Source organism: Strigops habroptila, chromosome 8 (assembly GCF_004027225.2).
Source record: "Strigops habroptila isolate Jane chromosome 8, bStrHab1.2.pri, whole genome shotgun sequence".
Classification (NCBI taxonomy): domain Eukaryota; kingdom Metazoa; phylum Chordata; class Aves; order Psittaciformes; family Psittacidae; genus Strigops; species Strigops habroptila.
This window is the reverse complement of record NC_044284.2, coordinates 17,913,750-17,924,726: the sequence shown is the minus strand read 5'-3', so window position 1 is coordinate 17,924,726 and position 10,977 is coordinate 17,913,750. Positions and strand designations below refer to the sequence as shown.

Here is a 10,977-nt window from a genome sequence, read left to right as displayed (position 1 = left end):
CCCGGCGGCTCCCGGCCAGCGCGGGCGGACCCCACGCTGCCGACACCGGCCGCCCCACGCCAGCCGACGCCGCTGACAGGGCGCGGAGGCTCCCGGGCAACGGGATAGAGTCACCGCAGTAGCTGCCCGCCACGCTGCCGGGGCTCGGCGCGCTGCCCGCCTCCTCCCGGGGCGCGGGAGACGGGCGCACCGGCTCCACGGGAGCCCGGCCAGGCTGCCTGCTCACCGCCGCGCCGCGGAGCGAGGGGGCTGACGGGCGCGGGCCGGAGGAAGCGCGGGCGGCCTTCAGGCAGCGCGGCGGGAGGCGCGGTGCGGCGGGGGCCTGGTGGGCCGCGGCGCAGGCGCGGTGCGGGCGAGCGGCGTGCCACCATGCCCACTGTCAGCGTGAAGCGGGACCTGCTGTTCCAGGCGCTGGGCAGGACCTACAGTGAGTGGTGCGGGGCTGCGCGGGCCGCCCCACGCTGCCTCCCGGGCGGGCCGTGCCCGCGGCCCGCGGCGGCTGAAGCGTTGCGGGGATCCTCCGGTTGTGCTTCAGGAGGCGGCCACGGGCCTGCCTGGCGGCTCCCTCCGCTCACCGCGGCCGCTGGGCTGCGATCCGCTGAACAGCCTTCCGCCGGCTGCCCGCCCCGGGCCGGCCCGGACAAAGCCCTGAGGGGCGGCGAGGACGGGGCACTGCAGCCTCCCACTGACAGCACCGGTTTGCTCGGTGCTTACCCCGTGTCCACGGGGCTGAACTAACCCCCGAGGGAAGCCCGGGCTTCAGACACACAGTGGGTCTGTGTCGGGGTGCTCCCCAGCCGTCCGCTGTTGCCGAGGCCACGGCGTGCCGGGCAGAGCCGCGTGTGCTCCCTGGGCCCTTCAGCCTTTCTCCCAGGTGCGCGCTGCTGGAGGCCAGAGCACTCGGGAGAGCAGAACCGCGCGTGTCCGAATCGCGGTTTCGGGTTGGAGTTTCACTGTCTGTTTTGGGAACTGGTTAAATCAAAAAGAAGAGGGAAGAGATGGGAGCACGCAGAGCAAACAGTTAATACCATGCTTTCATTCAGTTCTTCTGCCCCAGCTCTTTAGACATGCGACTTAAGAACTATTTGGGTGAAAGACTGTCTGCGACATGCAGCAGTTTGTCTAGCCCACTCTGGAGTTGGTAGGCTCTTAAAATACATGGGTGCAAACCTCCACTTTCAGATCAGGGTTGTGTTACTCACATGCTGTAACACAGTTGATGCAACCTCTCTATGACAAGCTGACTGATTAAAAAAGTAGCTGCTGGCTGAAGGTGTCCTGTTCCTCCCTCCTGTTTTCATTATCTGTTCAGGCCAGAGTTATTCTGACAAACTTGGCTGCAGAGGTGGTAGTGAAGCTAGGTTCTAAGGTTCAGAAGCCCTTGCTGTGACTATAATGTGTTAATAAATGTAGTATGTGCTAAAGAAACTGTACTCAAATGCAAATGTAAGCAAAATTCTTCAAATTACAGTTAACTTTTTTCCCCCAAATAGCATCTGTTATCTCGTTTAAAAACATTCAAAACAAAGAAAAAAAAAAATAGTTTAGAAGTCTGAAGTCTGCTTATTCACCAAAATTCACCTTCTTTCTTCGCAGCTGACGAAGAATTTGATGAGCTTTGCTTTGAGTTTGGTTTGGAGCTTGATGAAATTGTGAGTAGCATTTTTTTTATTACTTTTTCAGTAGATGTAGTGTACTGACAGCATTTATATTTGCTAAGAGTTTGTACTGCATTATTTCCAGCATATTCCCTGGCACAGTGTTGGTGAATGCCCCCTAGCACGTACCAAAAGATGGCAGGCATATTGTTATACTTCATGGAGGTCAGCAGTTGGTGCCTCTTGGTCCTCAGTCTCTGGCCCCATTTTATTTAGCAGCATAAATATGGCCACAGACCATGTATGGAACGTATTTTACAAGATCTGTTTGGCTTTGTTTTGTATGCACTCTTCTGTGCAATATCCACAAAAATGTATTTGTCCTGGACATTGTTACCTAAGTTATAACTAGATTATATTTAAAGATTTGATTTGGATTCTGTACTTGTGAAAATTTGCTAGTCCTGTGAACTGTATCCATGTAAACCTTGTTCAAGTAGACCTGTTTGATTTTTCTTTTTAATTTTAATTAAATGATCTTTTAATGATGTTTATCAAAGGACATCTGAACATCATGTGTTATGCTTTATTTCAGAATAGGCTTGATATGACAAGTCATTTGCTGATCTATTGCCAAAAATAAGTTCTCAATTCTCTTTTGGGATCTGCTAGCCTGGAGACTGCTGCTTCTATAATCTCTTTGGTTAAAATACAAATTCTGATAGTGAATTTTTCTTTTGGTATACTGCATTACAGTCTCTGAATCTGAGAAATGTTTTGCATCATTTCTGGTATTTGGTGTGTCCATTCGCTCTATAAATCCAAATTACACTGTTAAACTTTCAATTTATGCAATTTTCCTACTATATTATCTCACTATAATACTCCTATCAATGTTAAGATATTTCATGTTAAAAACGCATTTTTGCTTAATTTCAGACATCTGAGAAAGACATTATAAGTAAAGAAAAAGGTGAAGACAAGGCAAAGGGTGCATCTGATACCGTTCTCTATAAAATTGATGTTCCTGCCAACCGTTATGATCTTCTTTGCCTCGAAGGGTTGGTCCGAGGACTGCAGGTCTTTAAAGAAAGGTAATGCAGAGTTGTGAGATCTTTGCGTGTTTTGTTATTTGTTTAAATACGATTCCATTTCTGATCAATAAACAAACTTGCCGTTTGCTTGGATTCTGAGTACGATCTCATGTAGATCAGATTTGTCAGATGTTCCTTTGGAGAAGCTCTGTTGTATATTTTTGAAAGACTAGACTAGAATGTTACTGGGATTTGGATCTGTTCTAAAAATTTTTCAACTGCTGTTCCATTTGGGACTCATCCTCTGTAAAGAACTGCAGAGGAACTTCCTTGTGATCCTCTGTAACAAATACCAAAACAAATCATTTAGTTCACTTTCCTGCTATGACTTAATCTTCTTGAGTCCCTCAAGTTCAGTAATCTGTTTACCATCCCATAGAAAACAAGGTTTAAACAGTTAGCTAATTTACATACTAGGAAATGTTATTAGGAAAGTTTCTACATAAAATTGTTGCTACATTTCTGTGAAGTTTCCTGCATTTGGGGAACATTCATTCTCTAAGTTACAGCCTTATTTCTGGTTTTATTCTAGGATAAATCTCCCTAGGTATGAAAAGATAATACCAGCTGAGGGTGAAGGTCAGAGGCTGATTATCACTGAAAAGGTAAAAGTGTTTACTGCACCCTTGTAAATTTATTGAGAGTTTCTGAACCATCAGGATAGGTATCAGTACCAGTTTAATGAGGGCAGTGAGGCTGGAAATCATATTTGCAGAGCAGAGCTGAAGAAATATAAGTGTATCTGCTCATTGGGATTTGTATTTCAGGAAGCTGAGTGGATGGAACAATAGGCAAATTATTTTTGGTGAATCTAGTAGCAGATCAAATCAAAGTTTCAGATGCTCATATTGCATCGACCTTCTGGGCCATTACACAGTATATTGGAAGCCTCCCTGAAGACCTGGAGTGGGTTGGTTGGTCTGTTTTTCCCTTTGGGATTCTAATGTCTTTCCATTAGATTTCCTTTCAATTACTGCTTTACAAAAGAGTATTTTAGATGAAAACTGCACATTTGATGATTTTTAGTTTTGTGTATTCTGTGTACTTGAAATTTATAATGTGTTGCTGTTGTAAATTGCAGACTGTCCAAGTCCGTCCTCATGCTGTAGCTGCAGTCCTTCGTAATATAACTTTTACCAAGGAACGTTATGATAGTTTCATTGACCTCCAAGAAAAACTACACCAAAATATTTGCAGGTTAGTGCTTAAAATTAGTGTATAGTGTCCATGTGTATGATTTTATCGTATGTTAAGACGACACATCCCTGTTGCAGGGAGGCGTTATGTTTATGTTTATATACATGCTAAGGAAAATATTTTATAACAGCTTTCTTGATCCTTCTTAATTTCCCTGTCTGTTTCCACCTGCTCTCAATATTTGTCAACATAAATAGCTGTTACGGCTCCTACAGCAGTTGAAAAAGAAGTGTTTTGCCACAGTCCCATTGGATTTGTCTTTGACTGTTGTGTTGTTACCGTTCACTGAAATGTTATTCATGAAAATAATTTTCAAGGCTTTTCACAATTGCCCTTCTACTTTTTCAGTAAGTTCTATGAGTGCACAGGAGTATATAGACTCATGAGATACTATCTCAAAGGAACTCCCGATATTACTAGTAAAATCATTATTTTGTCTTCTTTCTTTGTAGGAGAAGAGCATTAGTAGCAATAGGTACCCATGACTTGGACACCATCTCTGGTCCATTTACTTATACGGCTAAAGCACCTTCTGAAATTAAATTCAAGCCCTTGAATCAATCTCAGGAGTACACAGCTTCACAAATTATGGATCTCTATAGGGTAAGTGGGATTTTTTAGACTTGTTGCACTAAATGCACAAAGCTACATTTCCAAGGCTTAACGTCTCTCATATCTTTGTTATTAAGAGTTGTTCTTACAAATAAAAGTTATTTTCTGTAGCTTCATCCAGTGAACAGTCCAGATTTTGCTTATTCATGAGAAATGCATGGTAATACTTTGCTGTTCATGAAAGATACATTATGGTGTTTTGTGGCCAAGCACAATTCTTAGAATAGTGGGTTTTACATTAACCCTCTGATTTATCAACACAAAGACGCTCTGTAAAAGAGTTGTGTATTTATCTGTCTACACTGGTAAGATAGTCTACAAAGCTGACAAAAGTTTGGGGTAAATAATACCAAATTTTTTAAATGTTATGTTAATTTGGACAATTTACTTGGGGAAGATGTTAAATTATTTACGCAACTACATGTTAGGCAAGTGTAGCTATGTAAAACGCTCAAGTTAAGTCTGGCACTGCTCTTGACCTAGCATCCTGATGAAACCTGGTAAATGCTAGGAAAAGGTTTTATCAAGTCTAATTTTACAATGTTTACATGGGTCACAATGTCAGCATTTGAAAATGATGCTGTTATCACCATCGTTAAAATATACAGCCATTCTGGAGCACACGTACTGGTCATAGAGATAAATTCTTAAAAGATCTCTGACTAGGGGTGAGTAACAGAGCTAGGAAAGAAGGGTTATCAGAGAGACTAGAAGTAAACAATGCTTTTGGTACAGTATATACCTATGTCATTGGAACAGATGTAAATTTTTAATCAAATTTAAGCATAAATGTGTCAGTATTCAGCAATTTGTAATTGAAAGTTCTCTCTTTTCAAAGTTTTCTTGCTTCTGAGAGCAAACAGCTTTTGCTAGTCAAGTATCTAGCTCTGAACCCAATCCTTCCCTCTTTCAAAATTCCTGTTAATCTCTCAGCAAAGGACTGTAGCACTATGGATGTTCACAAGTGAGCTAACATGAAATTTAGGTTGTGCTTTGTTTTTCTAGACTGACAGCCACCTTCGGCACTATTTACACCTAATTGAAAACAAGCCACTTTATCCTGTCATTTATGACAGCAACGGTGTTGTTCTGTCCATGCCACCAATCATCAACGGTAAGATTACTTAAGACTAGTTTATACTGTCGCTGCTATTTTCTGTGTGAGTCAGTGTCTACCATAAACGTTGATGTGTAATAAGGATTAATCTGTTCTTTTAAAATTGTTTCACTTGTAATTTCATAGAGTCTTATTTCAGTTTAAATGCAGCCAAATTTTTTGCTCCCTCCCTAGGCTGCTGGTGTTCCTTTTTTCTCATCCTCATCAAGGGAGTGTAAAAGTCCCACTGCAAACCTCAGCATTTAGCTCTTCATACCCTTCTAGAACTCAAGAAAGGTTCCTTGTGACAGGAACCTTTGTTAAGAAAGCATTTTGTTTGCATGTGTAAACATTATTCATCAGACATTTAGCTAAAAGAAGCGTGTAAGAAATTATTTTGTAAACTGGCAACTGTAATAGACTGTACTCCATGTTATGTGGTTACAGTAGGGAACTTTTCACCTAGGTCTTAAGCCCAGTGTATTTATCCGCAGTGTGAACCAGTTCTTACGGCTTCTCCTGCTATCACAGAAGTCATTCCAGAAGACTTTAATGGCTTAAAAAGCATAAATTGGTCTATACTTTTTTACTGTTTCTAAACATAGTTTTCTTCTGAATGCAAAAGAAAATGTGGATGATTTTTGAGAACCATGGTTACTAAAGCAAATTAATAATATGGCAAGAATTACTCCTTTAACAAAGATATTTCAGTATACCTATATTTTTAAGTCAAGAATCAATAACTTTCCCTACACTGACCGATAAACTCTGCAGTGGTAATCCTTTTGGATGTATTTTTCCTAATCAACCTTATCCATATCTTAAACAGCCAACCCAAATCTTCTTAAAAGGCAGCTTAAACTCTGTGGCAGGGACTGGTAAGAACAACTGTTCTGAATGGAAGGTGATGTCAACCACTGTGTCTGATCCTTCTTTGTTAGGCTCATTCCATTGTTGGAGCGTTCCATGTATAAGGATTGCATACTTACATTTTACCAATTTAAAAGGTAGAGCTAAATTTAATACCTGTCTCTAAGTTTAAAGAACAGTATTTGAGAGAGGTTTCCAGGTTAAAGGTACTTTTTAAACAGATAATGAAATATAAACATCTCTACTGGCTTTTTGGATTATCTACAAGCACTTAAGTGAAAGGTTATATTTGTTTTGAAGTGAGTCCAGAAATGCTGAATACATTTCATCTGCAAAGAGGTACAGCACAACATCAAAGGGAAGGGCATACAAGATGTCTCAGTCTTAAGATCTTTAGTGCACTTAACTTTCAGTCTAACTGTGACCTAGTTTCTCAGGTAGGAAATGAAAACAGAAGCTGAATGACTTTGTCAGGGTCAAACAAAGGAAACAAGAATGTCCATGTGTATCCAAGAGTGTGCTTCCCTTTGCCTCCTGTGGGGTTCAGTGAAAGGTGAGAGGGACAAGGAGGTTAGATTTGGCATGATCTCATATAGTTCTAGGACTGTGTATGTCCATGCTATATGCTTACAAGCAATGAAATTCATTCAAGGTTTGCACTGCACATCTATACCTGACAGGCATTACGAAGCAGATTTCTGTATGGCTGCTCTAGATTGCTTGTGGCTTGCTAACAGAACCCCACTTCTGTAGGGAACCAAGTACCTGGGGGACTTTGCATCCAATTTGCAAGACAGATAGTTTAGGTGATGCTCCTTGCTTCTTCCACACGAGAAACAGCTTTGAGTGCATCAGTGATGTGCTTCAGTGACTCATGATTCCCATTAATCCTTATGACTCCCAATACAGACACAAAACAAATTCATGCCTAAAAGGAAGCCTTACTAGGACCTGAATCACTAATGTAGACAAACCCATAATGTATCAAGAGGCAGTGTCAAGAGATCTAGGTTATTCAGAGATGTATCTATGGATATTCATCAGTCTAAATCACTTTTTAAAAAACATTTAATTCCTATCCAAGGCTGCTTTCTTACACAAGTCACACATCAAATGCAGACGTGTTACTTAAAGCTAGGAAAGAACAGATGCTCTGGAAGTGCAGAACCAGTTTGCAACCAGCAGATGGCCACTAGTCTGCTAATTTGCTTTTTCAGCAGGATACTGAGATACCTGTAGATTTGTGTGTCTTTCAGTGTAAAGCATAACCTGGTCAGTGAGTCTGGTCTGTCTCTTTCCTCCTTTTGATTCATAAATTTAAAAATAAAAAGAGCTGCTATTCTGGTAAGAATTGTGAATGTTGGTGCAGTAGACAGTGGCTTTTTAAGCTGCAGAAGGTGACAATCGTCTTTCTGAATCACAAAAGGAGTCAGTATTAGTGTTGTTGCAAGAAAAGCAATAGCATTTTTTAACGTTTTGTTTTCTTTACATGTTTTAGGAGATCATACAAAAATAAGCGTAAACACCAAAAATGTGTTCATTGAATGTACAGGCACAGATATTACAAAGGTAAATTAATCTTTCTTGCTTTTGATATGCCATAATATTGTTGTTTTCCCTCTGGGTGGTAGGGCTCCAATACAAAGAGCTATGATAGCCAGGTGTTTACTTTATGGAGCCAGCCTCCCATTTCAAAAGGGCAGAATAAGTTGTAGGCCTGTGTGGAATTCCCTCAACACAGTTTGAGGCTTGCTCTACAGACGGTGGTGTATTTTCATTGCATTTTGGTTTTACTGTGTCTTGATATTGACGTTAAGTTTTCGGTTTGTATGAGAGAGGAACTCAAGTAAATTCAGGGCTTTTTTCACTGTTGAGCACTTTTTCTAAATCTGGAAGGCTTCAGAAAGAGTAAAATTCACTTAAGACTGTCTATTTTGCCAGAATACTCTTTGTAAAGAATCATTTTGTCTCCTACTGAAAATTTGGGCTGAGGAAAGGAAGACAACACTTTTTCTTCATAGTTATCTTTTTCAAGCAGGGATGCTGTGCAAATAATTGTCAAATGGAAGTCTTTCCATATGCAAATTCTGTAACTCAAAGCTGAAGCATGAAAGCCTAAGCAGTTATAATTGCCTGTTCTTGAATACAGGTTGTGCATTCATTGATAGTTTCCCTAAAGCATGTATCTTGACACCTAAGAGCAAAACCACTTTTAACTTACCCTACTACACAATGATATGTTAATGACACAAATAAATTAGCATGTTGGAGAGTGGCTTCTAAGCAAACTAATAAAGAACTGCTTCCTGCTACTGCTTGCCTTGATAGTAAAAATGGTGCTGTTCTGTTTACATGGAGGAAATTATACTGCGAGGCATCAAAAAAACAACCCTTGTAGATTGAGAAGTTGATTTGAATTTCATGATTATGTTCCATTACACTAAAAATCTTAAAATATTAACTGTGAAACAAAAGATAGTGCAGATGAGGTTATTTGATAATGTATTAAACAACACAGAGTCCTTCAGCCTCTACATTCTCACTTGAGCTTCAGTGAAATGTCTAATTAGACTGAAGGTTGGGAAGATGTAGTTCCATCTGGTATTAAAGACCCTGTGTATATTCATAATAGAATTTAGGAAAGATACATAAATGCTTCAGAACCTTGAAAACCAAAGATTTAAAGTTTTTGCACAACTGTCTCTGCAGCAAAATAAAAACATCTAGTATTCTAGACTGCTAGTATTTTGGTTGTTTAGTGATTAAATAGAATAGAATGAGAGAGTGTAGGACAAGACTTCCCCCCCCCCCCCATGTTTTTGTTAAGGTATTTTGTTTATTTTAACACAAGTAGATGACAGATTTCTATGTGATTATTTTGTAGGCAAAAATTGTTCTTGATATTATAGTCACGATGTTTAGTGAATATTGTGAGAAGCCTTTCAGGTGAGTATGAATTTCCAGTCAGAGAGACATTACATTTGGGCCATGTGTTAAAAACACGTTTACTTCTGTTTCTCTGTCTCTCGTAGTGTTGAAGCAGTAGAAGTCATTTATCCTAATGGGAAGACCCACATCTATCCGGTAAGCATAGGGATATGTATCTCAGTATCCTTACAGAAAGGATTTTGCTTACCCAAAGTCTGGTACTAGTGGCATTGTCTTCTTTTTCTTCAGAGGCAGTATATACTGATTCTGAGGTATAGTGTAGAAGCTCAGCTTGGCACTATCTGTATATTAGTGAGTCAGGGCCTTTTCTAGCCTCACAAAAAAACAACTCCCAACTCCAGCTTCCCCTTATCTATGAAACTCTTTCTGAAGCTCCACTAATTTATTGTAATGCTAAAAATACAGTACCACTGACATAGCCTGATACTCCAAAAAGAAGGGTAGGGTTTAAAGTTACAAGTGGCAACCACTGTTGTGGTTTAGCGTTCATGTGATAAGAACTTTTTCAGGAACAAGTAAAGATTTTAATCAAAAGTCATAATCTGTGTCTAAAGCCTTTAAAACCTATGTGTTCCAAATCAGGAGAAATGAATGCAGGAAGAGGTCCTTCAGCCTTAAGCCAGTGGACAACTGAAATCAGCCTCACCATAACTTACTTATCAGATTTGGAAGTTTTAATGCCCTTCAGTTAAAATAACCTTGTAATACTGGATTTTTCAGTCATCATATATTTGGAGTCTATACAGTGAAAGGTTTATAAGGGAAGATGTTGACTTTCAAGTGCAGGTTTGCTTGCATTCAGAGGCCCAGGCAGGCCTCTTAGCTGTAGTGGAGTCTTACTTTTTTGTTCTCTTAACAAGAATAAAGAAAACAATTCGTCCTGTTTCCTGAAAGTAGCTGAAGACAGAGTTCTGGTTGAGTTCATAAAAATCAGATGTATCAGGCAAGTACAAACTGCTTAAAGGGAAAGAAACTTATTTTTACTGAGAGTTATTCTAGTGGTATTTTAGCTTTTCTTTTAGCAATGTCAGCTTTAATCAACAGAAGGAAGATGCAGAATTCTGCCATAAACAAAGTGGCTTCCCTAGATAAAATAGAGAAAAAAAATCCCCAGAGTTTTAGATGCTGAGGTTTTTAAGGGTTTGTGTATCTAGAAGTTTAGAAACACCTAAGTAAATATATACAAAATAACTTCCTTAAATATATTGCAAACTTTCTATGTAAAATACCAGTAGATGTTTCCGTGCCCAGTACGGAAACGGAAAGTTTTCTTTCCTTTTCCTCCTAGAAGTCATTTGATCTGTAGTAGACCATGAGATCTCATGCATGACCATTCACTGCTTTAGGGCTTTGACTTAGGATCAACTGGTCACTAGAAACTTTCAACAACTCTGTTACTTGCATATATCAGAAATTAATCGGAAGTTTCAATAACAGGGATTTCATGCTGCATTCAACCTTCTAGCTTAACCAAGAACAGCTTTTGCATCGTATACTGTAATATTTTCAAGATTCCTGCCTTAAAATCAAGATATTTGCCTTAAAATATTCAGTTTAGCCT

General features: G+C 40.0%; 1 protein-coding gene across 1 annotated transcript in view; it reads left to right on the top strand.

The window, feature by feature from the left end:
- The first annotated feature begins 323 nt into the window (after positions 1–323).
- FARSB (phenylalanyl-tRNA synthetase subunit beta) overlaps positions 324–10,977 on the top strand; it is a 39,206-nt gene continuing 28,552 nt past the window's right edge. Inside the window, exons 1-10 of the mRNA XM_030494543.1 lie at positions 324–427; positions 1,597–1,652; positions 2,538–2,692; positions 3,225–3,297; positions 3,774–3,889; positions 4,342–4,492; positions 5,507–5,615; positions 7,966–8,036; positions 9,352–9,413; positions 9,500–9,551. Coding sequence (XP_030350403.1) covers positions 370–427; positions 1,597–1,652; positions 2,538–2,692; positions 3,225–3,297; positions 3,774–3,889; positions 4,342–4,492; positions 5,507–5,615; positions 7,966–8,036; positions 9,352–9,413; positions 9,500–9,551 — 903 coding nt within the window. The 5' untranslated portion in view covers positions 324–369. The remainder of the gene's footprint in view (positions 428–1,596; positions 1,653–2,537; positions 2,693–3,224; positions 3,298–3,773; positions 3,890–4,341; positions 4,493–5,506; positions 5,616–7,965; positions 8,037–9,351; positions 9,414–9,499; positions 9,552–10,977) is intronic.